At 38.1% G+C, this 27,020-nt stretch overlaps 1 protein-coding gene across 2 annotated transcripts in view; it reads left to right on the top strand.

Moving 5' to 3' along the window:
• Nucleotides 1-27,020, top strand: part of UGGT1 (UDP-glucose glycoprotein glucosyltransferase 1) — a 117,003-nt gene that overhangs the window by 35,866 nt on the left and 54,117 nt on the right. For both annotated transcript variants that reach the window (XM_001504931.7, XM_014732357.3), the window contains exons 13-18: nucleotides 678-828; nucleotides 3,870-3,989; nucleotides 5,253-5,338; nucleotides 9,186-9,321; nucleotides 11,404-11,535; nucleotides 22,673-22,837. In XM_001504931.7, coding sequence (XP_001504981.2) covers nucleotides 678-828; nucleotides 3,870-3,989; nucleotides 5,253-5,338; nucleotides 9,186-9,321; nucleotides 11,404-11,535; nucleotides 22,673-22,837 — 790 coding nt within the window. The remainder of the gene's footprint in view (nucleotides 1-677; nucleotides 829-3,869; nucleotides 3,990-5,252; nucleotides 5,339-9,185; nucleotides 9,322-11,403; nucleotides 11,536-22,672; nucleotides 22,838-27,020) is intronic.

Raw genomic sequence — 27,020 nt, 5'->3', positions numbered from 1 at the left:
TACCCATATTTTTCGCTAAAATATATATGTATATCTTGAGTACTTGCTCATTATAAACAATTTTAAATAATACAGAGATGAAGGAACCTTATAAGAAGTAAATTCTTCATCCCATCTTCTTATTTGTTCCTCCTCCCCCAGCAAACCTCTGAGTGGGCTGTGAATTTCTCCAGACCCTTTCCTGTGGTTATATGTGTGTGTACCTGTGTGAATTGATACTGATATTGAAACATACATTAAAGATATATAACCTATTATTTCTTTTCTTTGTTTTTAATAAACTCTTTATTTTGAGATAATTGTAGATTCATATGCATTTGGAAGAAATAATACAGAGCGATTCCGTAGAGTAACACAGAGAGTGTTTTTGAAAACATGCAATGTAAAATCCGGGTTTAGGATGGTTTCATCCTCAAATTGTGTGTTTATATTTAGAGAAGTTTTACACACAGTGTATAGGAATACGTTGACAAGTGTAAGTAAATGTGACCCGAGACCCAAGTCCTGCCTACTTTGTTCTGCATACTTGACAAGATGGAGCAAGGAGAACAGCTCCCTCTTTTGGTCCCTTAACTGGTTTGACAGGGCATTGAGTTTGAACTGATCAGTTGTTTTCATGGTGAGGATTTTTTTTAAAGCTTTTTCTGTTAAACACCTTTTTTTTTTTTTTTTTCCAGTCTGGTTGATGTCTTGAAGAATGAAGCTCGGGTAATGGAGGGTCTGCACAGACTGGGAATAGAAGGCCTTTCTCTGCATAATGTTTTGAAACTGAACACCCAGCCCTCTGAGGCCGACTATGCCGTAGACATCAGGAGTCCTGCTATTTCAGTACGTATTCCGTTAGCGTGTCCGCGAGGCCTTCTAGCCAGGTATTTTATTACAGTTTTTGCATTTGTCTTTTATGAGAGTAAGTTATTCCTACCACTCTTTTGTTGACATCAAACGAAGATTTACAACAATTGCTTGTATGTGGCTATGTGTACATTATGAAGTAGGCTCTCAAATGCTCCAGAAGGTTGAGTTATTATGTTTAGTGTGGTTAAGACAGTGATGCTTTTCCACTTTCCTATCCCCCAGAATTCAGCTAAGCATCTCTTGGGAAAGAGTGTTTGGTTTGTATTTTCTCGACTGCATACAAGTCTTGTGGGATTTTGTTTAAAAATTTCGATTTTTAGCCAGTAGCCTTCTTTAAAACGACTTTAGCATTTTATATGTGAAGGATTTATATAGATTAATATCTGCTGTATGATGGCTCTGAGCCTTTGTCTCCTCATCTGTAAAAGACAATGGAGGGAATAGAGCTATCTTGGGCAGTGGTGGTAAAAGTGAGAGCAGTGTGAGGTGTGCTGATCACACCGTTGGCGCTCTAGTTCTTTTTCTTTGGTTTTTGTACTGCATTTATTTTAGGGGAATGTTTTTTTATTGCAGTTATATTGGTTTATAACATTGTATAAATTTCGGGTGTACATCATTATATTTCGATTTCTGTGTAGATTACATCATGTTCACCACCCAAAGACTAATTACAATCCATCACCACACACGTTCCTAATCACTCCTTTTGTCTTCCCCCCTCCCCTTTTCCCCTCTTGTAACCACCAATCCAATCTCTGTTTCTATGTGTTTGTCGTCGTTTTTATCTTTTACTTAGGAGTGAGGTCATATGGTATTTGACTTTCTCCCTCTGACTTATTTCACTCAGCACAATACCCTCAAGGTCTATCCATGTTGTCACAAACTGCTGTATTTCATCATTTCTTATGGCTGAGTAGTTTTCCATTATGTATACATACCGCATCTTCTTTATCCATTCGTCCCTTGATGGGCACCTAGGTTGCTTCCAGATCTTGGCTATTGTGAATAATGCTGCGATGAACATAGGGGTGCATGTATCTTTATGTATTCGTGTTTTCCTGTTCTTTGGATAAATACCCAGCAGTACTGGATCATATGGTAGATCTATTCTTAATTTTCTGAGGAATCTCCATACTGTTTTCCATAGTGACTGCACCAATTTGCACTCCCCCCAGCAGTGTACAAGAGTTCCCTTCTCTCCCCCTCCTCTCCAACACTTGTTATTTCCTGTCTTGTTAATTCTGACAGGTGTGAGGTGATATATCACTGTAGTTTTGATTTACATTTCCCTGATAGTTAGTGATGTTGAACATCTTTTCATGTGCCTGTTGGCCATCTGTATATATTCTTTGGAGAAATGTCTGTTCAGATCTTTTGCCCGTTTTTTAATTGGGTTGTTAGTTTTGTTGTTGTTGAGATGTATGAGTTTTTTATATATTTTGGATATTAACCAATTAACAGATATATGGTTTGCAAATATCTTCTCCCAGTTGTTAGGTTGTCTTTTTGTTTTGTTGATGGTTTCCTTTGCTGTGCAGAAGTTTTTTAGTTTGATGTAGACTCATTTGTTCATTTTGTGTATTGTTTTTGAGGGAAATTTTTTTTAAGGAAATAATGTAGAATGTAGATGATCCTTACTTGAGTTCTCACTTGGTGATATAATTGTTATTTTGATGAATACTGTTATGTCATTTGTTTTTCTGTTAAAAATGTTTTTAATTACAAGGAGTAAAGAGATTAACATAATTAACAACCATATGACCCATCACTGTACTTACTAAATGTTAACATTTAATCATTTTGTGTCAGATCTGTTGTTTTCTTGGAAGAAAAAAATGTTTCGATCAAAGCCCTCTTTATATCTCTTCCCAGTTCCACCCCCTCCTCCCTGCAGATAATTCCTCTTCTGAAGTTGTGCATTCCTCCTGTCCCTTATTTTATCTTTTTATTTCCAATTGGATGTTTTAAAAATCTGAAAAATGCCATATCAGTATCCTTCATCAATTTGCTTTATTTTTTTCAAGACTTGCGTAGGTTGATACATATAGATCTAGTTTATCAGATCATGTTTTATATTTTACTTTCTTTTAAAAAATCTTTCATACATTCACAGTTTAAAATTTAAGACATACAAAGGGGATATATTGAAAAGTCTCATCACCCAGCTGTCCATTGTTTCTCCCCAGAAGCCACAGGCATTATCAGTTACTTGTGTATCCTTCCAGAAAGGCTCTGTGTTTACACGAGCAAGGTAGTATACACACACTTTCTTACTCTGCCCTTTTTGTATGAATGGTACACACTGTTTGCTTATCCATTGCTCTCTTTATGGAGGTTAAGTTCTTTCTGAGTTTTTGCTGCTGTAAGCGGTACTATAATGGCTCTTTCTGTACCTCTGTCAGTGTGCATACATATGAGAATTCGTATGGGGTAGATGTCTAGAACTGGAGTACTCATTGGTAGGGTAGTAGTAAAGTCTTCAACTTTATTTGGTCGTCTTCTCTAAAGTGACTGTTCCGGACACCTGCATTGGGTGGGAGTTCCCAGTGCTCTATATCTTTGCCTCTTCTTGGATATTGACACACTTTTAAGATTTTTTTGTTTAATGAGTGTGAAATTTCATTGTGGGTTTAGTTTATATTTCTCAGATTACTAGTGAAGGTGTACATCTTTCCTTGTGTTAATTGCCTGCTTGAATTTCTTCTGTAAATTTCTTATTCATATTCGTGACTCATTTCTGTTTCTCATATGTTGCTTGTCTTTTTTTATTGATATGTTAGATTGCTATACGTATTCTTCACACTAGTCCTTTATTTGTTTTGTAGGTTGCAAATATCTTCTATTCTGTGACTTGTGTTTTAGTCCCTTATTTTTCTATTTGATCTTTAGATTTTTAAAAATGGCCTTTTCCCATGTGATTCTTCTTTAAAAAATTTAAAGCCTTATTGTTATTTCTGCAGATTTCCTTAATGGTAACTGAAGTGTATGCCCCATGTTGTGTTATTTTTTCTTAGTGGATCAACAACCTGGAGGTTGATAGCAGGTATAATTCATGGCCTTCTAGTCTACAGGAGTTGCTTCGACCCACCTTTCCTGGTGTGATCCGGCAGATCAGGAAGAACTTGCATAACATGGTAAGTGAGACTCCTTGTGTCTGGCTGTGAACTCTTTCTGCCTTGCCTTCTTCCCTACCTTTTTGTCATATCTAGAATGTTCGTATCTCTCCTTTGCTAGCTGCTTCTCCCCACCATTACCACCATGAAATAGGCTCTTTTTCTAGTCCCGAATTCAAACTGAAAGGGTTTTGACAGTATCGATCATTTGTAGGGCTGTGAGATGTCAATGGATGAGGAAATGCTCCTCACTCTTAACCTGGAGGTTTAGACTCTGTTGTTTTAGTTTTAAGATAGTTCTCCTTTTCACTCAGAAGATGAATATGTTGCTGCTGTTTTTCTTGAATATCTTAAGCCCTAAAATTTAATAGTTCAGTTTATTCCCTTAAATAAGTCTTTCCATTAGCTCCTACTTGTTCTCCTCTCCCTCTTGTTGTTCTCTCTTTTTTTTTTTTTTTTGAGGAAGATTAGCCCTGAGCTAACTGCTGCCAATCCTCCTCTTTTTGCTGAGGAAGACTGGCCCTGAGCTAACATCCGTGCCCATCTTCCTCTACTTTATACATGAGACGCCTACCACAGCATGGCGTGCCAAGTGGTGCCATGTCCGCATCCGGGATCCGAACTGGCCAACCCCGTGCTGCCGAAGCGGAACATGTGCACTTAACTGCTGTACCACCGGGCCGGCCCCTCTGGTTGTTCTTTATTTCACAGCTCTGGAGAGAGAGGAGGAGCAGTCTTAGTTGGTCCTCTTTCCCTCTCATTTCTTCCCTCAGAGCTCGTAGAGAGAGAGGGCAGGTCGGCCCCCTCAGAGCGCGCAGGGAGAGCTGTCCTCTCTGCCTCCTCACTCCTGAAACCGCTCTAAGCACATCATGAGCGTGCGATACACTGCAGCTATGACTGTGCTCTAAAAAGGGGTTCTAAATGAATTCTTAGTTCAGAGATCCTTAGACATGAATACACAAAAGCTGATCTCCATTTTCGAAGGTGAGAGAGTTAATAAAACTTGGATTTTGTTAGATGTAGTAAAAGCATAGGTATTAGCAATCTGGAGTGTGTAATTCCCCTGTCATCAGCATAAGACCATGAGAAGATCACTTCGCCTTTCAGTGCCACGTCCTTTGCACATAAAGGGGGGTGGCTGCTGTTTGTATAATTCCTCTTCTATCTGGTTCAGCAGTAGCTGGAAAAAGATTGCCATGAAGTATAAAGACTAAGGACATTGTTACTGGCCCAGAGCCATTTGAATAAATGTCATTTCCTGTGTTCCTTTCCTTTTCCCCCTAGGTTTTCATAGTTGATCCTGCTCATGAGACCACAGCGGAGTTGATGAACACAGCTGAGATGTTCCTCAGTAATCATATACCACTAAGGTAACAGTTGGATTGATTTGATGATGTATCTGATTTAGCTGAGGTTTGGTTTGTCATTCTTAAATGCAAGGCTAGTGCTACTGAATTATAGAAGAATTAACAGTGGGAATCATGAATGTTGGTTTTATCTTTTGCTCAGTATGAACCTGGTATCTTTTGGGACAGAGAATTTGATTCCAATGAAAATAGGCTTACTACCATTGAATTATTAATAAATAGCATGTGTAAAAATAGTTTGTGGTCTCAATGTGCTTCTCAGTGAGAGGGAATTTTCCTAGGGGAGTATCCACATCACAAAGCCTTTTCCACTTTCAGCAGAGGTAAAGAGCTTTGCCAACAACTCTGTTAGACTGTCAAGGACTAAATATATACACACCTTTTTTTTTTTGAGGAAGATTAGCCCTGAGCTAACATCTGCTGCCAGTCCTCCTCTTTTTGCTGAGGAAGACTGGCCCTGAGCTAACATCCATGCCCATCTTCCTCTACTTTATATGTGGGACACCTGCTACAGCATGGCTTGACAAGCAGTGCGTAGGTCTGCACCCGGGATCCGAACTGGCGAACCCTGGGCTGCCAAAGCAGAACGCGCAAACTTAACTGCTGCGCCACTGTGCTGGCCCTATACATACCTTTTTTTTAGATGCAAACAGACAGTTTATTTCATTTGTGTTGCCAAATCTACCAACAGGGTACTTGAATGGCTGGGTTTCCACTGTGCCTTTTAAGAACAATGTTTTAAGGTTTTATATATAGTTGTTAAGATATTCTCACTTACATTCTGAATAACATCTGGTAATTTTACATGTTGACAAAATTTCTTAGAAAACATGAAAATAAAGAAGAAAAGAAGTCTGTAACTAACAAATGTTGTTGTGTATTCTCTACCTAGTGCTGAGCTAAATGCTGTGAATGGTATATGAGCCACATTCCTATCTTCTTGGAAAAAAATACTCTGCATACTTTCAGACACTTTAAGAAGGTGTATGTTTAAGTGCTAGGTTATGGCCTACTAGTTTTAATTGCTTTAGAATTTCAGAGAAACAAAAGATTATAGACTGAGATATTTGGGAAAGACAAAGGTTTCATGGGAAAGTTGAATTTCAGATAGGCTTTGAAGAGAATAGAGGGTTTTCCTTGGTGGTAAAGCAGAGATTTTGAGTTTAATGAAATTTTTCACGTAAAGTGTGAATACCACCTGGTTAGATGGAGGAATAAACTACTGGATTACTGCCAGAGCTATGTTTCGATTAAAAGAGAAATATAAGAACACAGAAGGAGTTGGCTCATGGTACACAGTGGGCACTGATGACATATTTGCTGAGTTGCATTGACGGACACAAAAAGGGAGCGTGGTCTTCAGATTGCAAAGATAGGTGAGAAGAAGGCGCTTAACTCACAGGCAAGAGAGAGGCGTGCTGTGAACAGTTTGGAGAGACCCAAGGCGGGCTGGCTGTTGTTTCACTCTTGGTTGCGGTTCATGTGCCACGCCAAGGTTTTGGGCCAAGGAGAGGAGAGGGTAAATCTGAGAGACTCCCTAGTGGTACTTGCTGGGGGACTGGGCCTGGGGGGAACAGGAGAAGTCGGAATTTGGGGCTTAGCTATTAGAAAAACTCTGATGCCCTTTCCAGAAATTGGAAACTTGGGAAGGGGTATTACTTTGTGAGGAGATAATTAGGTTCTAGTACCCCCTTTTTTATAAGAATAATATTTAGGTCATTTCTGTCTTAAGTCTACTCATGATTTCTATCATAAGTGGGATTTTAAAAAACAAAGACAATTTTCATCTAAAAACAAACCCTCTTGCCACCCCCATCCATGTGTACAGATATTTTACACATGCCTCCCAAGAGCATGATGTAATGTGTATATTTTCTTCTTCTATTTTTAGGCTATACCTTTTAAAATTTTAATTAATAGGCTTTGTATTTTTTAGAGCAATATTGACTGTTTAACCGGTATTGATGCATTATTATTAACTAATGTCCATGATTTACTTTAGGGTTCGTTGTTTTGCATTGTACATTCTTTGGGTTTTGACAGACGTGTAATGACATATTTCTACCATTACAGTATGGTACAGATTAGTTTTACTGCCCTGAATGTTCCCCATGCTCAGCCTTATCTGTCCCTCCACCCAACCCTCCCAGCCCCTGGTGACCACTGATCTTTGTACTATCTCCATAGTTTTGCCTTTTCCAGAATCAGACTTATGGCCTTTTTTCCGATTGGCTTTTCACTTAGCAGTATGCTTTTAAGGTTTGCCATGTCTTTCTGTGGCTTGATAGCTCATTTCTTTTTTATCATTGAATAATATTCTACTATATGGATGTACCATAGTTCTTTTTTTCCATTCGCCTTGTTGACAAACATCTTGGTTCCTTCCAAGTTTGGAAATTATGAATAAAGCTGTAAACATTTGTGTGCAGATTTTTGTATGGATATAAATTTTCAGCTCATTTGGGCAAATACCAAGGAGTGTGATTTCTTTATCTTATGGTAAAAGTATGTTTAGTTTTGTAAGAAACTGCCACACTTCTTCCAAAGTGGTTGTACCATTTTGCATTCTCACCAGCAATGAATGAGCGTTCCTATTGTTCCACCTCCTCTCCAGAATTTGGTGGTGTTGCTGTTGTGGATTTTAGCCATTCTAATAGGTATGTAGTGGTATCTTTGTGGCTTTAATTTGAAATTTCCTAATGTCATATGATGTTGAGCATCTTTTTATATACTATTTGCTAACTGGATTGTCTTGTTTGGTGAAGTGCCTTTTCAGATCTTTTGCCCATTTTTAGCTATTTTTTTTTTATTGTTGAGTTTTAGGAGTTCTTTGTATATTTTGGATATCAGTCCTTTATCAGATATGTGTTCACACAGATTTTCTGCCAGTCTTTGGCTTGTCTTCATTCTCTTAACAGTTTCTTTCACAGAGCAGAAGTTCTTAATTTTACTGAAGTCTAGCTTATCAGTCCTTCTTGTCATGAGTTGTACTTTCGGTATTAGATCAAATAAGTCATTGCCAAACCCAAGATCACCTAAATTTTCTCCTATGTTATTTTCTAGGAAGTTTGTAGTTTTGTGTTTTACATTTATGTTTATGATCCATTTTGAGTTAATTTTTGTGAAGGGTATAAGATCTTTAGATTCATCATTTTGCATATGGATGTTCAGTTGTTGCAGCATCATTTGTTCAAAAGACTACCTTTTCTCCATTGAATTGCTTTTGCTCCAATATGGAGGCTAGTGGCATCTATATTGGCTAGTGCAAGGGTTTTTCTTGCTAGTGTGTAGATGTGTGATGGTATCTCTTTGTGATTAGTTCTTTTATTTTAAATTTTAAAATGTAATAAACTTTAACCTTGGTTGTAGCTTTTTGCTGAAGAACAATAGTAAATATTTTTATGCTTTCCACTTACGTATGATTCTCATATTGCTTATGTTAAATCTCAAAATCCCCTCTTTCCGTATGTTTTCACATTCTGAAAATTTTCACTTCTCCTAATTTTTGTTTAAAAACAGAACACAATCTCCATCTAAACCCATAGCAATGCTCTCAAAGTGTCAGTAAAAGCCTCATTTCACGAGGTGGAAACAGCTTGCTTTAACAGTTGAAAAGTCTATGCCACCTTTGGGACATGGCTTTTCTGTTCTGGAAGTGATCGATGCCTTTGCCTTTCATGTTGGAGTATGATGTGAACTGTGTTTTTCAATAGAGGATCATTTTCCTCTATTAGCTGCAGTATTTGTGGGAGTACGAGGATGCCATTCCTTTTAACTGGTTGCATTTTAACTATTGAACAAAAGCGATAAGTTTCCTTTTCTTCTTTCTGCCCTTCCTTCTCTTCTCCAGGCTTGGTTTAATCTTTGTGGTTAATGACTCTGAAGACATTGATGGGATGCAGGATGCTGGAGTGGCTGTTCTGAGAGCGCATAATTATGTCGCCCAAGAAGCGGATGATTATCATGCCTTCCAAACTCTGATACATGTATGTTTTCATTGCAAATGCCAAATAATTTTTTTAATCTAACTTATTCTGAGAAATAATATGTGGTAGGGAGATTCTATATTTCTATAAAGAGTAAGATAAATTATTCACACAAACTTTATATGTTTCCTATTTCAGGAGTTGCCTTTACTTTATTGATTCACCACTGTTAGTAATAGATTGCTGAGATTTTAGCTGAGACCAGATTCCTTGGGAGCCTTATGATGTATCTTTGTCTTCTGCCTTTTGGTGATTTCAAATCACTGATTAATGCCTTTTGATACATGTGATGTTCTCTACTTGTTTAAAAAATGTTTGCTTTTTTTTTTCTCTTTAAGACCATCATGATAGTTTAGATAAAGATTCAGTTTAATATTCAAGTCATAAAATTCTTAGTTTTTTCCATTTTAACTGCACACTCTGAAGTGCCCTGATTTTTATATGTCTTTAAGATACTTGCTCAAGTTTAAACAAAGAACTCTTCTTGTTTTCTTGTTTTTTTCCTTATTTTTGAATATAAAAATTTTGTATCAGTTGTTTTGTTTACAGATTAGTGGTAATTATTGAAAAACCATCTTTGAAGCAGTTGATTTTCAATACTTTTACTTGTAAACATGTCAGTCTTCTGTTTATTATGTTTGTTATGTTTATTATTTAGAGATTCAGTCAGAGGAGTTTTTTTATTGTTAAAACGTTCATTTGTTTATTGGCTAGTATTTATTAAAGACCCACCATTTGCCAGGCCTGGTACTAGCTGCAAGCGATACAAAGAAGAGGAAGACTTCACTTCTGTCCTTCAAGACCTTGTAGTCTTCCCCGTGGGGAAGCCTCCACGCGGATGGTCTCAAACATGTGGGAAGCCCGGCTGCCTATGGCAGCACCAGCACCTCACTCTGCTAGGGAGGGCCACGGGCGTTTTGTGGAGTGCGAAGTTGTCTCATTTGAGTGTAGGAGGAAAAACTGCGTTAGCTGAACAATGGCTGCAAATCAGGTAGTGATTCCAGCTTGTTAGTATGACTTGAGCAGAATATTATGAGAGCAGAATGGCCCACCTGGTCATTGAGGCCATTAGGCTAGGTAACAGGTGTCCAGATTGAAGTGTTAGACTCCAGTGAAAAACACCATCTGATGCATGTTTGGAGATGGATGTGATGAAGGGTGAAGACAGTGGCAGGGGTGGCCAGTTGATGAGCCATTGCTGTGATCTCTCTGCGAAGTGATGGTGAAGGTAGTTCGCAATAGGACTGTGGAGAATGCAATCAGATCAAAAGAAGTGGCTGAGGATGGTGTTTTAAAGTCTGCTTGTTAAAGTCCCCGCCCCCCCCCACCCCGCCCCGGTAGCTATGTGTATGAAGGAAAAGATAAATATGAGTTTTCATTTCTTTTTATTTTTAATTGCAAAAGTAAAAAAAATTCATTGTATGTTTATTGTAAAAAGAAATTCAAATAATATTACAGTACGTTGATTTTGAATCTCTCTGTCTCTCCCCTCCCTAATCCTGCTGCATAGAGGTAACCACTATAGAGCCACTTTAAAGGTCACCTTGTAAACCTTCTGGATGTTTAGCTGTATGTGTACAGACAGTTTTGTTGTTTGTTTGTTTTTTTTCTTGAGGAAGATTAGCCCCGAGTGAACATCTGCTGCCAATCCTCACATTTTTGCTGAGGAAGATTGGCCCTAAGCTAACGTCTGTGCCCATCTTCCTCTACTTATGTGTGTTTTTTAAAAACAGGGAGTATGCCATACATGTTTTGCAACTTTTTCCCCTTGAACATCATGCACATAAGTTCTTATTTCAAGGATTATTTGTAAGTATTCAGATTTTTAAAAAACTAATCAATTTTTGCATTTGAGACTTAGTGTGATTGTGAACTGATTGTGTCATTTTAAGAATATGTAGTTTCTAATGTAAGAAGACGTCTTAAGGAGGTCATATGAAAAAGGGAGAATTGCTAATCTGTCCCATTTGACCTTTAAGAAAAATAGCCATGTTTTCCTCTACATTCAGAAATCTTTGATAGTAAACACTCTGAAATCTAGATTTAAAAGTGTAGTTGGTTACCTGGTTTTTCTTTCTTCAGATATATAACAAAGTAAGAACTGGAGAAAAAGTGAAAGTTGAACACGTGGTCAGTGTCCTGGAGAAGAAATATCCATATGTAGAAGTAAACAGCATTTTGGGGATTGACTCTGCTTATGATCAAAATCGGAAGGTAAAAACTCCTTTGGTGCTTCTCCTTTGACCGCAGCACTGTGCTTTCCTCACCTCCCTTTTTTGGGGTTGTTGTTAATAGAGGTGGTGGTGGATAAAGTATTTAGGTACTTAGCGTTTAAACATTTAGCACTTTTCTGTTTGCAATGTAGTGTATATTTCAATTTTGTGAAGATACTATTGATTCATAGCTGGCACATTAACTATTGAGTTGTACGACAGTCTCTGTTTCACAGAGCATTGGCAGTGCTTGTGTGATAGGTGTTCCGGCTAACATCTGTTGGTCTATGCTGCGTGCTTGCCAGGATGCGATGTGTGGCTTCATGTGTGTCATTTATCCAGTTGTTTAGGCTAAAGATGGAAATGTATTAAACAGAATGGCAAAGTGTGATAATGAAGACATAGGGAAAAATTTAAAATTTTTTATTTAAAGATAAGTGTTTCTTGTGAGACATTAAATACACTAAAGGACCTTTATCTATTGCAAGCAGGAATGAGGGGTCAGTTTATTGAGAATAAATGTTAAGGCAAGGAATCAAACTACATTTCCAAAACATTTTAATATAAAACAATGAAAGAGTATTTATTTACCAACTTTTTTTTGAATGAAGGACAAGGCCTTTGGTTCTTCTGTTTGGAGATCCGAGCTATCATTCCTTAAACCATCGTAAAGAATTGTTTGTGATTTCTGTGTCATCTGAGTACAGACTCCATCTAGATTTTTATAATCTCCCTCCCAAGTCTTCTACAGTTGTCGTACCCGCACCTAATTCAGCATCCAGTGTTTTTAGCCTTTCACTTGTTTGAATGTTTCTAATCATTCATTTTGTTTTCTGGGGAGACCAACCTTTCCTTTTTGCACTCTTATTTTGTTGGTTTGCATGATATTAAATTATGTGTTTTCACTAAGAAAAACAGTTGTTTTTGGAACAGACACAGTTGATCTTTGGTAAACACATAGCTCAAATGAGGGGAGCAAGTGTGTGCATTCTCGAGAGAAGCTCCCCACGGTAAGGCTCAGTGTGCTTTCAGAGCGAGTATTTGTTGCCATTAACGTGGTCAGTTGAGATTGGGTAAGAGATCTGCTACGGTAAGTTGATCCAGGTTTCAGAGGGATTAACAAAATACTCTTTAGTAAGAACAAAACACAAGAACTTAACGACTAGAGAAGTTTCTGAAATAAAGACAAAATTTTAATTTTAAACACATATAATAGTACTGGGTAACTTTTCTGTGCCAGCCCTGATACTAAAAAGTTGAGTAAGAGGTGGCACCCACATTGGGACATCACACAGCCTAGTGGGGGGGACACACAGTAAGAACAGTAAGGCTTTGGAGATCATGAAGTTGGTGGAGTTTGCACCCTGTAGGTGGAAGGTCTCCAGGAGGGAGGGGCAGCCCTGCCAGTCTGGGACAAGGTGATTACTGAGGGCTTGCTGGAAGAGGCGACACTTGCTGCCCTGCGAGTGAAAGTTTTTAGAGGGATAAATATGAGATTAAAACACAAAGCACCACAGGTTTATTATATGTGTAAATTATTACTTCTGTAAAAAAAGCAAAACTAATTAAAATACTGGTTCTCTACTAATAATTTTGAAAAGCTAAATTCATACCTGGAACTAGCGGATCTATGCTGATGACAGCTGGTTTGCCTTCTTCCTCTTTCCCGCAGATTGCGTGCTGCAGTGGTTTTTCGTAGCCAGTGATGAGGAATTTCACCCCAGCTTTGGTGACGTGTGATTGACATGTAACACTGTTAGTTGGAGGTATACGGTGTGTTGGTTTGATACCTGATTACCGCACTGGCGGGAGTTAGCACTTCCATCACCTCGCATAATTACCGTTTCTTTTTTGTGGTGAGAACATTTAGGGTCTAGTCTCATAGCAGTTTTCAAGTATATAATGCAGTGTTCACCTTTCCCCACATCTTCACCAACACTTATCTCATCTTTCTGACAGGTGTGAGGTGATATCTCATTGTGATTTTGATTTGCATTTCCCTGATGTTTAGTGACATTGAACCCCTTTTCATGGGCCTGTTGGCCATCTGTGTGTCTTTGGCAAAATAACTCTTTACTTTCTCTGCCCATTTTTTAATTGGACTGTTTGTTTTTTTGCTGTTGAGTTTATGAGTTTCTTACATATTTTGGATATTAATCCCTTATCAGATATATGATTTGCAAATATTTCTTCCATTCTGTAGATCGCCTTTTCATTTTTTGATTGTCTCTTGCTGTACAGAAGCTTTTGATTTTCACGTAGTCCCACTTGCTTATTTTTGCTTTTGTTGCTTATGTTTTTAGTGTCATATCTAAAAAAGTCATTGCCAAGACCAATGTCAAGGAGCTTTTTCTCTCTGTTTCCTTCTAGGGGTTTTATGGTTTCGGGTCTTATGTTGCAGTCTTTAATCCATTTTGAATTAATTTTTGTAAGTGGTATAAGATAGGTGTCCAGTTTTTTTCTTCTGCATGTGATTATCCAGTTTCCCCAGCGCTATTGAAGAGACTATCTTTTCCCCATTGAGAACTTGGATCCCTTGTCAAACGTTAGTTGACCATGTATGCAAGGGTTTATTTCTAAGTTCTTGATTCTTTTCCTTTGGTCCGTGTGTCTGTTTTTGTGCCAGTACCATGCTGTTTTGATTACTGTAATTTTGTAGTGTAGTTTGAAATCAGGAAGTGTGATACCTCCAGCTTTGTTCTTTCTCAGGATTGCTTTGGCTTTTTGGGGTCTTTTTTGGTTTCATATAAATTTTAGGATTGTTTTTTCTATTTCTGGGAAAAATGCCATTGGAATTTTTATACGGATTGCATTGAATCTATAATGGCTTTGGGTAGTATGAATATTTTTATTTCGTTTTTTGTGTGTGAGGAGGATTAGCCCTGAGCTAACGTCTGTTATCAGTCTTCCTCTTTTTGCTTTAGGAAGATCGTCGCTGAGCTCACATCTGTGCCAATCTTCCTCTATTTTATGTGCGATGCCGCCACAGTGTGGCTTGATGAATAGTGCTAGGTCTCTGCCTGGAATCCGAACTTGTGAACCCTGGGCTGCTGAAGTGGAGTGCGCGAACTTAACCACTATGCCACCGGGCCAGCCCTAAGGAACATTTTAACAATGTTAATTTTTCTGAATCATGGAGCACAGGATATCTTTTCATTTTTTGTGTCATCTTCAGTGTTTTTCATCGAAGTCTTGTAGTTTTCAGTGTCTAAATCTTTCACCTCTTTGGTTAAATTTATTCCTAAATATTTTATTGTTTTTCATGCTGTTGTGAGTGAGATTGTTTTATCTTTTTCAGATATTTTGTTGTTAGTGTATGGAAACGCACCTGATTTCTGTATGTTGATTTTGCATCCTGCAGCTTTACTGAATTCATTGATTATTTCTAACAGTTTTTTGGTGGAGTCTTTAGGATTTTGTATATATTAGATCATTTCATTTGCAAACAAAGGCAGTCTTACTTCTTCCTTTCTGATGTGGATGCTTTTTACTTATTTTTCTTGTCTCGAGGCTCTGGCTAGGACTTCCAGTATTATGTTGAATAGCAGTGGTGAGAGTGGGCATCCTTGTGTTGTTCCTGGTCTCAGAGGCATGGCTTTCAACCTTTTACCTTTGAGTATGGTGTTAGCTGTGGGCTTGTCATATATAGCTTTTATTATGTTTAGGTATGTTTCTTCTGTATCCAATTTGTTGAGCATATTTATCCTCAAAGGATATTATATTTTGTCAAATGCTTTTTCTGCATCTATTGAGATGATCATATGATTTTTATCTTTTATTCTTTTAATGTGGTGTGTCACATTTATTGATTTGTGTATGTTGAACCGTCCTTTCATCCCAGGGATAAATCAAAGTTGATTATAGTATATGATCCTTTTAATGTGCTGGTGAATTTAGTTTATTAATATTTTGTTGAGAATTTTTGCATCTATATTAATCAGGGATATTGGCCTATAGTTTTCTTTTAGTGTCCTTATCTCTCTTTGTTATCAGGGTAATGCTGACCTCATGAAATGTGTTTGGGAGTGTTCTGTCGTCTTCAATTTCTTGCAAGAGTTTGAGAAGGATTGGTATTAATTCTTCTGTAAATGTTGGGTAGAATCTACCAGGGAAACCATGTACTCCTGGGCTTTACTTTGTTGGGAGGTTTTTGATTACGGATTCAAACTCCTTACTCATTATTGGTCTGTTCAGATTTTCTATTTCTTTGTGATTCATTCTTGGTAGATTGTGTTTCTAGGAATTTATCCATTTCTTCTAGGTTGTCTGATTTTTGTGGTGTATAATTGTTCATAGTAGTCTCTTGTGATCCTTTGTATTTCTGTGTTATCAGTTGTAATATCTTTTGTTTCATTTCTGATTTTGAGTTTTTTCTCTTTTTCTCAGTCCAACTAAAGGTTTGTCAATTTTGTTTCTCTTTTCAAAAAAACCAGCTCTTAGTTTTGTTGATCTTTTCTGTTGTTTATCTGGTCTCTATTTCTTTTATTTTTGCTCTGATCTTTATTTCCTTTCTTCTGCTAACTTTGAGCTTGATTTGTTCTTTTGTTTCTAGTGTGTCATGGTGTCAAGTAAGGCTGTTTATCTGAGATCTTTCCATTTTCTTAAGATAGGCATTTATTGCTATAAACTACTCTGTTAGAAGTGCTTTTGCTGCATCCTGTAAGTTTTGGTATGTTATGTTTCCATTTTCCTTTGTTTCAAGATAATTTTTTGGTTCCCCTTTTGATTTCTTTTTGACTGGTTGTTAGGGAGTGTGTTCTGTAATTTCCACATATCTGTGAATTTTCCAGCTTTCTTCCTGTTACTGATTTCTAGAATGTTATGTTTGCTTGAGAAGAATGTGTATTCTGCTTCTGTTGAATGGAATGTTATATATATGTCTGTTCGATCCATTTGGTCTAAAGTATAATTCAGTTCCAATGTTTCCATATTGATTTTCTGACTGGATTATTTATGCATTGTTGACAGTGAGGTATTGAATGCCCCTACAAACATTGTGTTTTTGTCTGTTTCTCCCTTGAGATCTGTTAATATTTGCTTAATATATTTCGGTGCCCCAATGTTGGGTGCTTAAATATTTATGATTGTTATATCTTCTCAATAAATTGACTCATTTATCATTATATAATGACCTTTTCTCTCTTGTTCCAGTTTTTGGCTTAAACTCTATTTTGTTTGATGTAAGTATAGCTACCCCTGCTCTCTTTTGGTTTCTACTTGCATAGAATATCTTTTTCCATCCTTTTAATTTTGAGTCTGTGTGTGTCCTTAAAGCTGCAACGAACCTCTTGTAGGCTTATCTGGTTGCATCTTGTAGGCTCATATAGTTCTGTCTTGTTTTTTCATCCGTTCAGCCTTTTGATTGGAGAATTTAATACAGTTACATTTAGAGTAATTATTTATAGGTAAAGGACATACCAATGCCATCTTATTGTTTTCTGGCTGTTTTGTACTTTTCTTGTTCCCTTCTTCATCTCTTGTGGCCTTCCTTTGTAAATTGATGATTTTCCATGATAATATGCTTTGATTCCTTTCTCTTTATCTTTTGTGAATCTACTGTAGATTTTTGCTTTGTGGTTACTATGAGGGTTACATAAAACATCTTGTAGATATAACAGTGTGTTTTACACTAATTACTTAACTTTGATCACATCCAAAAACTGCCCTTTGATTTCCTCCCCTTTGCTTTTCTTTCTTTTTTTTTTCTTGCTGGGAAAGATTCACCCTGAGCTAACATCTGTTGCTAATCTTCCTCTCTTTCTTTTTTTCCCTTCCCGAAAGCCCCAGTACGTAGTTGTATAGTCTAGTTATAAGTCCTTCTGGTTCTTCCATGTGAGCCGCTGACACAGCATGGCCACTGACAGACGAGTGGTGTGGTTCCACGCGCAGGAACTGAACCTAGGCTGCTGAAGTGGAGTGTGGGGAACTTCAACCACTAGGCTCTCAGGGCTGGCTCACCCCTTTTCTGTTTTTGATGTCTAAATTTACCTCTTTTTTATATTGTATATTCATTAACAAATATTATAGCCAGTTCTTTTTAATACTTTGTCCTTTAACCTTTATACTAGAGTTAAGTGTAACCCATCATCATATTATAGTATTAGAATATTCTGATTTTTGACTATATGCTTACCTTTACCAGTGTGTTGTATGTTTTCGTGTTACTAATTATCATCCTTTCATTTCAACTTGAAGAACTCTCAGCATTTCTTACAAGGCAGATTTAGTGGTGGTGAACTCTCTCAGCTTTTGTTGTCTGGGAAAGTTTTTCTCTCTCCTTCATTTCTAAAGGATAACTTTGCCAGGTAGAGTATTCTTGATTGGCAGTTTTTTCCTTTCAGCACTTTGAGTGTATCATTCTACTCTCTCCTTGCCTGCTGAGAAATTCACTGGTAGTCTTTCCTGGTAACTTGCAAGCTTCTTTTCTCTTGCGGCTTTTAAGATTCTTTATCTTTGATTTCTGAACAGTTTTATTATAATGTGTCTTAGGGATGATCTCTTTAAGTTGATTTGTTTGGTGACCTATGAGCTTCATGAACTTGGCTGTCCAAATCTCTCCCCAGATTGGGAGATTTTTAGCCATTATATCTTTAAATAAGCTTTCTGCCCCCTTTTCCATCTGTCTCCCTCTGAAACTCCAATAATGTACAAATTATCCGGATACCATTTCTTTCTTTTATTCTTTTTTTGTTTTCCTCTGACTAATTTCAAAGTTTATGTCTTCTCACAGATTTTTTTTCCTTTTCTTGATCCATTCTGATGTTAATGCTATTTTGTTTTTCATTTCAGCTGCAGAATTTCTGTTTGATTCTTTCCCATGATTTCTCTCTCTCTGTTAAACTTCTGGTTTTGTCTGTATATTGTTTTCATGATTTTGTTGAATTTTCTTTCTGTGTTTTCTTGTAGCTCCTTGAGTTTCCCTAAAACAGCCTTTTTGAACTCTTTATTGGGTAAATTGCTGATCTCCGTGTCTTTGGGATCAGTTATTGGAAGTTTGTTTGATCCTTTTTGATGATATACTTTGTTGATTTTTATGTTCCTTACAGTTTTGCATTGGTTTCTTTGCATTTAAGGTAGCAGTCCCTTCCTGCAGTCTTTACTGACTGCCTTTGTGAGAGAAGTACCTTCCCTCCAGACCTGCTGGGAATTCTGAGGCTTTCTCAGACTGGCTATGGATGCACCTGCTGCAGGCTTGTTGTTTCTTCTTGTACAGAGGTCTGAAGGCTGTATAACTTCCTTGATTCTACAACACTCTGGCCTGGGTGCTGATAGCCCTCCTTTTCTTTTCCCCAATGTGGCTCTAAAGCTGAAGTTTCTTGTCTCTCTCTGGTCTGCAGATTTGGGCTGGCTTTCTGTGTGTGCTCACTAGCCATCTGGCAAAGCTTACTGTTGCTGCCACTATTGGGAGCTGGCCACAGGGTGGGCGAGTGTGCGGGTGAGGTGCACAGAACACTAGGGGTGCCAGGTGCCATTTGGAGAGATCTGTGGACGAGCTCTCCTGGGTGGCTCACAAATGGGCTTCTTGATGCGGTGAGTAGGATCTGCTCCCTGAAATGCCCTCTGAGAGCGCTGTCTGCTGCCCTTGCAGCTCTTGCCATCCCCAGTCACGCAGCTCACAGTTCAGTGCTCTGCATGGGGCCAGAGGAGTGAGACTCTTTGGCAGCAGCCCACATAGCGGGGGAACTCGAGTGCCCCCTCACTTGCTCTTACTTCTCGCTGTGGGAGAAATCCTGGGACCAAAAGATCTCTCTTGCCCTGAGCTGTGCTGTCTTGGGGGAAGGACGATGCAGGGCGAGTCAGACTTCCTCTTACCTTCTCCACTGTGTCCAGACTCGTACTTTTTTGCTCCATCGGTGTCCTGGAACTTCTCTGCTGGAAACCTAGACTTCCGCAAAGGCTCTCCCGTCCCTGGGTGATTTCTCAAGACAGTTTTTCCCAGGGGTTCCCGGGCTGTGGCTGAGAGGGGCTGGACCCAGTTCTGGGCCCGTGCAGGGTCCAGAGCCAGGGTTGAAGTCTGTACGCCTGTTTCCTGATGCACAGGTGAGTGCCACTTCTCCTGGGTCACTTGTCATGCAGTGCTGGGTTCCAAAGCTCCCACAAAGGCACTTTTGTCCGTAGACGGATGCCAGATTGTTGTTGTGGGAGGGGATACCAACGAGGGACGTTTTATCCAGCCATGATGCTGATATCATCCTTATTGTGGTGTTAAATCTCCTTGTTTTCAGGTATATCAAGTCAGGTTTGGAGGTGAAGCTGGTCATGAGAAATACTCAGTTTAAACTGAAAATGCTTCCATTATTGTATTGCAGCCTTCTGCTCAGTTACTTACGTTTTATGGTATTTTAAATAAAGTAATATTGATACAGGCACCTGGTGATTTTTTTCACATTTCATAAACAGCAAAAGTAATATTCTGTGGAAAAGAATAGGTGAAATAAAAGAAAAATAGGGGCTACTTTGGGAATACCAAAGATTTGAGGAAATTAATGGAATTTTCTCATATTTCACATTTGGAAAATGTTTCATTTTCTCTCATCGTATTGACAAAAAAGTACCTGTTGCCTTTTTTATCATGGATGATTACTATGTCGGAAATATTTGCTAGGGTGCCAGCCCAGTGGTATAGTGGTTAAATTCACGTGCTTCACTTCAGCAGCCCTGGATTTGCAGGTTTGGATCCCGGGTGTGGACCTCGTATGGCTCCTCCAGCCACAATGTGGCAGGATCCCACATAAAATAGAGGAAGGTTGCCACAGATGTTAGCTCAACGACAATCTTCCTCAAGCAAGAGGAGGAAGATTGGCAACAGATGTTAGCTCAGGGCCAGTCTTCCTCAGACACACACACACACACACACACACACACACACACACACACACAAATTGCTTGAAAAATGTTGAATACAGTGGAAAAATTGGGAAAAGGGTGTTTTTACATGTTGTCTTTTATGTGTTGACATCTTGATTTTGCTGAAGAATCAAATGGGAGCAGCACAGACTTCACTCCTCAGTAGTTTCCTAGACTTGGCCACCTTCTGCATCTTTACTGATAGAGGCCCTTCCCGTGTAAACAGACCCTAGTGTTTGTATTTATGTCACTTAGTTTCCCAGCTGTTTGAGTAGACACATACTCTCAAGAGAAGGATGTTGTGAGATTCCCAGTGGTCCTAAGAATCTAATGATTAATAAGATTTTTTAAGTTGCAGGAGCTGTACCCCCACACAAAAAAGCCCGAGGAAATAGATTTCTTTGAAAAGGAGGAAGGAGTGCATTTTTTTTTTTAAAGGAAGAATGAGTGCATTTTTTTTTAAAAAAAAGGAGGAATGAGTGCATTTGGCAAATGTTATTACGTTTATAAATATGTGTACTTTTTGTTATAAATCTGAAGCTGTGATATCTTCTATGGCTGATATTTGAATGAAGTAATTATTTCTAAAACTCAGCAGAACAGTTAAAGTAGAACTTTTAAACTGAACAGAATATACTCTAATAGGTGTATATTTATCTCTTTCGAAGCCAGTAAGATAATGGTACTTAGGAAAAGTTCTGACTTTCACAGGCAAACATTTTGCACTAGGCATATTAACTCTGAGTCTTTATTTATCTCAGTTGTCATTTGTGAGTGGCTCATTTATAAGACTTTGCCTGTAATTAATGTTTTTAAGTTATTTGAATTAACATTTTTGCTGATCATTTGATAGAAATTCTCGCATGCAATTTTTAAGCTTGGCTCTTTGATGATTGGGTTGCATTCTGTTATTTGGTCTGGTGAACTATTTACAAGTTGTAAAATGAAAGGTACATAGTCAAAACACCTCCTTTCCACTCCTGACTTTCACTCAGGTGCCATTTCCAGGGAAAACCAATCTTAGTTACTTCTTATTGTCACTTAGAGTTATAATGTGGGTTTTGTTTAGTTGGGGTAATGGTTTTCAAAGCTCAAAGTATATTAAAATTGAGTTTTTATGAACTTCTCTGAAATAGTTAATGTGGAAGGAACAGAATTAACATGGTAGGAATTTTGGGAATGTAAACTTTACAAGTTTAAACAATGATACAGAGAAATGGCAGAAATCAACCTAGAAGGCCTTTCTGCCTGTGCTGTGTTAAAGTCCGTCAGCTAAGTCTGTGCCGTCAGCTGCTACTGTGGCTAGATCTGGGTGGAATCTTGAGTAGTCTGTTGATGACTGATGTTAGTTACCCAATTGAATTACTTTTCTATTTGTGCTATCTTAAAAGGTTATGTATAAAAAATTCTGCTGTTTTCAGAAAATATCAATTGGGAGATGTTTAACAAGAATATTTTAAGGAATTCTTTTACATCTTGAGTAGTAATATAGTTTTTCCTTTGAAAACTTAGTCTTGGGTCTGTGGTTGATATCTGGAGGAAGTACCTCTGTTGACAGTCAGGGAAAAGTTTCCATCTCAGATATATTTGCCATTTTGTGGGTCTGGCAATTCCCTGCCAAGAAAACTCTTTTGTTCTGGAGAAGGAAAAAAGATTGAGCTCAGTATATTGTAGAGCAAGTTTTGAGCACTGTTTTCCCACCAACCTCGTTTTGTTTTCTTTAGGTATAATTTCTTTTTTAGTGACATGGACTTTTAAATTTAGAATTGAGTATAAATATTTCGTCTCAGGCTATCTGCCCAGGAGCACTAATAATTTATGGCAGTCTATAGTTGTGCTGCCCATTAGGATAGCCTCAGCCACATGTGGCTTTTAAAATGGAAATTAATTAATTTCAAGTGTTCAGTAGCTACATGTGGTTAGTGGCTACTGCATTGGACAGCAAGGACAGACTGTTCTGTCATCGCAGAAAGGGCTGTTGTATAATTTTGGCTGTAGTATATGTAATTCAGGTTTGGTATCCTGGGCTGCTTAAAATTGCCCCCACCCTCACCCCTAAACCATTTCCTAATTTGTAAGGTTTTGCAGTTTTATAAAAACTTCAGTAATCTAACTCATTAACCCGGTAGGTTATTAACTATGTTTCTTTTGATATTTTTTTAAAGAAATTTCTTTAGTGACCATATTTCTGTTGATTTTTTTTTGTTAGAACATGTATGTATGAAAAATATACTTTGTTCATTGTCTCATGAAGGACAAAAGTGTGCTGTTTGTGGCCCCTTGTGTTTCAGGAAGCGAGAAGCTATTATGAGCAGACTGGAGTTGGTCCGCTGCCTGTCGTTCTGTTCAATGGAATGCCCTTGGAAAAGGAACAGCTAGATCCTGATGAACTGGAAACCATCACAATGCACAAAATCCTGGAGACCACAACCTTCTTCCAAAGAGCAGTGTACTTGGTGAGTGGTATTTCAAGGCTGATTTTGAAAGAGAATGGTTTGCTTACCTTTTTGTAGTCTTTGTAGTACGCAATAAAATTCTTGAAGTATCATTGTTTTCTATATGCCACTCATAATTGGTTTCCAGACTCCCAGCAAGTTCTGCTGTAATGCAAGTATTTATGAGACTTTCTGTACATGGGTGTTGAAATAGCTAATTGGTTTCAAAATTTTACCCCCAAAATTCTTAAGAACTTAGCAATTATAAGAGATATTTTTTCTACCTGTAAGGAATTTTGACTTTGGAAAGATTCATATATTTTCTATACATAGTTATTCTTGAGATATAACTCACATGTCTAAAACTTAACCTTTTAAAGTGGAGTGTTCAGTGGTTTTTAGTATGTACACAGAGTTATGCAGCTGTCACCTCTGATTTCAGAACGTTGTCATCACCCCCCCACATTACACCCGCTGCCCAGTAGCAGGCACTCCTCATTTTCCCCTACCCTGCCCCTTGGCAAGCACAAATCTGTTTTCTGTCTCTATGGATTTGCCTGTTTGGGGCATTTTGTATAAATGGATTCATACGATATGTGGTCTTTTGTGATTGACTTCTTTCACTTAGCCTAGTGTTTTCAAGGTTTAACCTTGTTGGAGCATGTGTCAGTATTCCTTTTTTGGCCAAATGATATTCCCTTGAATGGATATATACCACATTTTGTTTATCCGTTCATCAGCTGATGCATCTTAGGGTTTTCCTACTTTTTGGCTGCTATGAATAATGCTGCTATAAACAATCATATTCAAGCTTTTGTGTAGATATGTGGTCTCAGTTGTCTTGGATACATACCTAGGAGTGGCATTGCCTCTAGAATTATGTAGTAATTCTGTTTTTAACAGTTTGAGGAACTGCCAGATTGTCTTCCAAAGCAGCTGCACTGTTGAACATTTCTACCAGCAATGTATACAGGTTCCACTTTCTCCACATTCTAGCCAACGCTTGGTATTATCTGTCTCTTTGATTATAGCCTGATGGGTGTGAAGGGGTGTCTCATTGTGATTTTGATTTGCATTACTCAAACATGAATGATGTTGATCATTGTTTCCTCTGCTTATTAACCATTTATATTTTCTTTGGAGAAATATCTACTCAAATTATTTGCCCATGTTTAATTGGGTTACTTGTTTTGTTGTTGAGTTGTAAGAGTTCTAGATACTAATCCCTTATTATATGTATGATTCTCAAATATTTTCTCTCATTTTATGCTTTGTCTTTTCACTTTCTAGTGGTGTCCTTTAAAGCACAAATGTTTTTAATTTTGATTGAGTCCAATTTACTTTTTTTCCTTTGTTGCTTGTGCTATTTGTGTCATTTAAGTAAGAAATGTGCTTAATCCTAGGTCATGAAGATTTATACTTATGTTTTCTTCTGAGTATTTTATAGTTTTTCTCTTAATGTTTAGTTCTTTGATCCATTTTCAGTTAATTTTTGTATGTGGTGTGAGGTAGGAGTCTGCCCTTTTTTCCATATCCAATTTGACATCCAACTGCCTATCTTTTGGGATATTCATTTGTCCCAGCACCACTTATTGAAAAGAATACTCTTTTCCCATTAAATTGTCATGGCACCCTTGTCAGAAATAAATTGCCCATTAATGTGTAGGTTTATTTTTGGATTGTCTCTTGTTTTCCATCTTTTCTTATGTAAGTACCTCACAGTCTTGATTACTGCTGTAATCAAATGTGAGTTTTCCAACTTTGGGTTTTTCTCTTTTATTTGTTTTTTTTTTTAAGATTGTTTGGCTCTTCTGTGTCCCTTTCACTTCTACATGAATCTTAAGATTAGCTTGTCAGTTTCTGCAAACAAAAGGGCCATTGGGATTTTGATAGGAATTGCATTGAATCTGTAGATCAACTTGGGGAGTATTGACATCTTAACAATATTGAATCTCAATTGAATTCTCAATTTAAAAAAATAGCTCTACAGTATTCCGTTAGTATAAGAGAAATTTTGCCCTACTTGGCACATTTGGCAATGTCTGGACACATTTTGAGAGGGGATTGCTCTTGGCATCTGGTGGGTAGGAGTCAGGGATGCTGCTAAACATCTTACAATGCACAGGACAGTCCCTCCCCTTCCAAAGAAGTGGGACAGCCCCTCCCCTTCAAAAGAATTATCTGGTCCAAAATATAAGTAGTGCTGAGATTAAAAAACTGCATTAAAAGGATGTACCCTCATTACATTTCTTAGATATGTAAATTAATGTTTTTCCATCAAATTTGGGTACTTTTCAGTCATTATTTCTTCTAATAGTCTTTCTGCCTGTAATGACTTCTAACACGAAACTATTCAGAGTTAGGCCAAATTTGACAGGTTAAGGACATAGTCCTCCACAAGATTGCCTTCACTTCAGACACCAGTCACAAGTTCAGGGGTCCCCAGGCCACCTTCCTTTATGATCATCAATTGGCTACAAATGCAGGGGTTCCCAATAACCCTCTCAATTTTGATAATTTGCCAGAATGGCTTATAGAACTCAGGACAGTGCTATCCTTACAATCAGTGTTATTATAGTAAAAGAATACATATCAGAACCAGCCAAACGGTGAGATGCACAGGCAAAGGTTTAAGAAGCTTCCAAATGTAAAGATTCTAGGACTTCTTCTCATGAAGCCAGGATACGTTACTCTCCTGGCCCACTGATAGGTGATAAATGTCAGATGTTGTCAACCAGGGAAGCTCAGTCAAGTTTTGGTGTCCAGAGTTTTTATTGGGGCTTCGTTATATAGACGTGATTGATTGAAGCACTGCTCATGTGATCAGTCTCCAGTCTCCCTACTGTTTCTAGAGGTTGGACTGATAGCATGCTGCTCAAAACCCCAGCCCTTTAATCATGTGGTTGGTCTTTCTGCCTTAGGCAGCCTCCGTTCTGAGTTGTCTTATTAATGTAAACTATGTAAGGGCTCACCGTGAGTCATCTCATTAGTATAAACTATGAAGTGTGGTCTGAGGGGCCCTTGATAAATAACAAAGACATCACTGCTATCACTCAGGAAATTCCAGGATTAAGAGGTTACCTCTCAGGAACCAGAAAGCCAGCCAGATTCTTTGTCACACACTGTCCCTTTCTTTCTCTCCTCTCTGGATATATATATATATATTGATACTGTATAGTGTTCCACAGGTCTCTTTTTTTCTGTTCCTTAGACTGGATAATCTCGATAGATGTATCTTCAAGTTCACTGATTCTTTTTACTGCCAGCCAAAATCTGCTATTAACCCCTTCTAGTTAATATTTCATTTCAATTATTGTACTTTTTAACTCTAGTTTTTTTATTTGGTTCTTTTCCATAGTTTTTTCCTCTTTATTGAAATTGTCTATTCGGTGACACATAGGTCTCAAACCCCTCAAAGGGTTTCTTTTAGTTTTTTGAATATATTTAAGTAGCTGATTTAAAATCTCTTGTCTAGTAAGTCCAATGCTTGGGCTGTCTCAGGAACAGTATGTACTAACTGCTTCTTTTCCCAAGTGTGGCTGTACTTTTTTGTTTGTTTCGCATGCCTTTTAAGTTTTTGTTGCTAACGCTGTGTTAGTTACGACAGTGTGGCACTCTAAACCTCAGAGGCTGCGCCCTACCAGGGTTTGTTGTGCAGCTGTTGTTTGTTTACTGACTCTCCTGTACTGATTCTTTAGTCTGTGTTTTTTGTCATGTGTAGCCTCTTGAGTCTCTGCTGGTTAGCTTATTGGTCAACTAATGACAAAACAGAGATTTTCTTAAATTCGTGAATCTAAAAAAGTCTCCCAGTTTTCCCCGAGGATGTCTGTTTACATGCTGGGGCACATCTGTAACACTCAGCCAGGCTCTTTACAACTCTGCCTTAGCCTCCTGTTCTTGCTTGCACTGAGTGTCAGCGTTAGTCAGAGGTGGGAGCTTTGGGCCTTCAAAGATGTTTGCTGGGCCTGCACACCCCCCTGGGCACCATGCATAGGACCTTTTAGATTCCGAGGAATATGTGAGAGCTCTTCAAAACCCCTATGGACATCTCATTCCCCAGCTTTTTCTTTTATATTTTGGGCCAGCTTCATGTTAACCCGACTGTTATCACCACTTCATGCAACTGAGACACTAATCAATTGCCCCGATTGCTTTTGATGACCACCCCCAGGAAAGGCTCTCCACCCACACTGAGTGAGGTCTG

Source organism: Equus caballus, chromosome 18, assembly GCF_041296265.1.
Source record: "Equus caballus isolate H_3958 breed thoroughbred chromosome 18, TB-T2T, whole genome shotgun sequence".
NCBI classification, from domain to species: Eukaryota; Metazoa; Chordata; class Mammalia; order Perissodactyla; family Equidae; genus Equus; species Equus caballus.
This window is presented reverse-complemented; position numbering and strand designations above follow the sequence as displayed.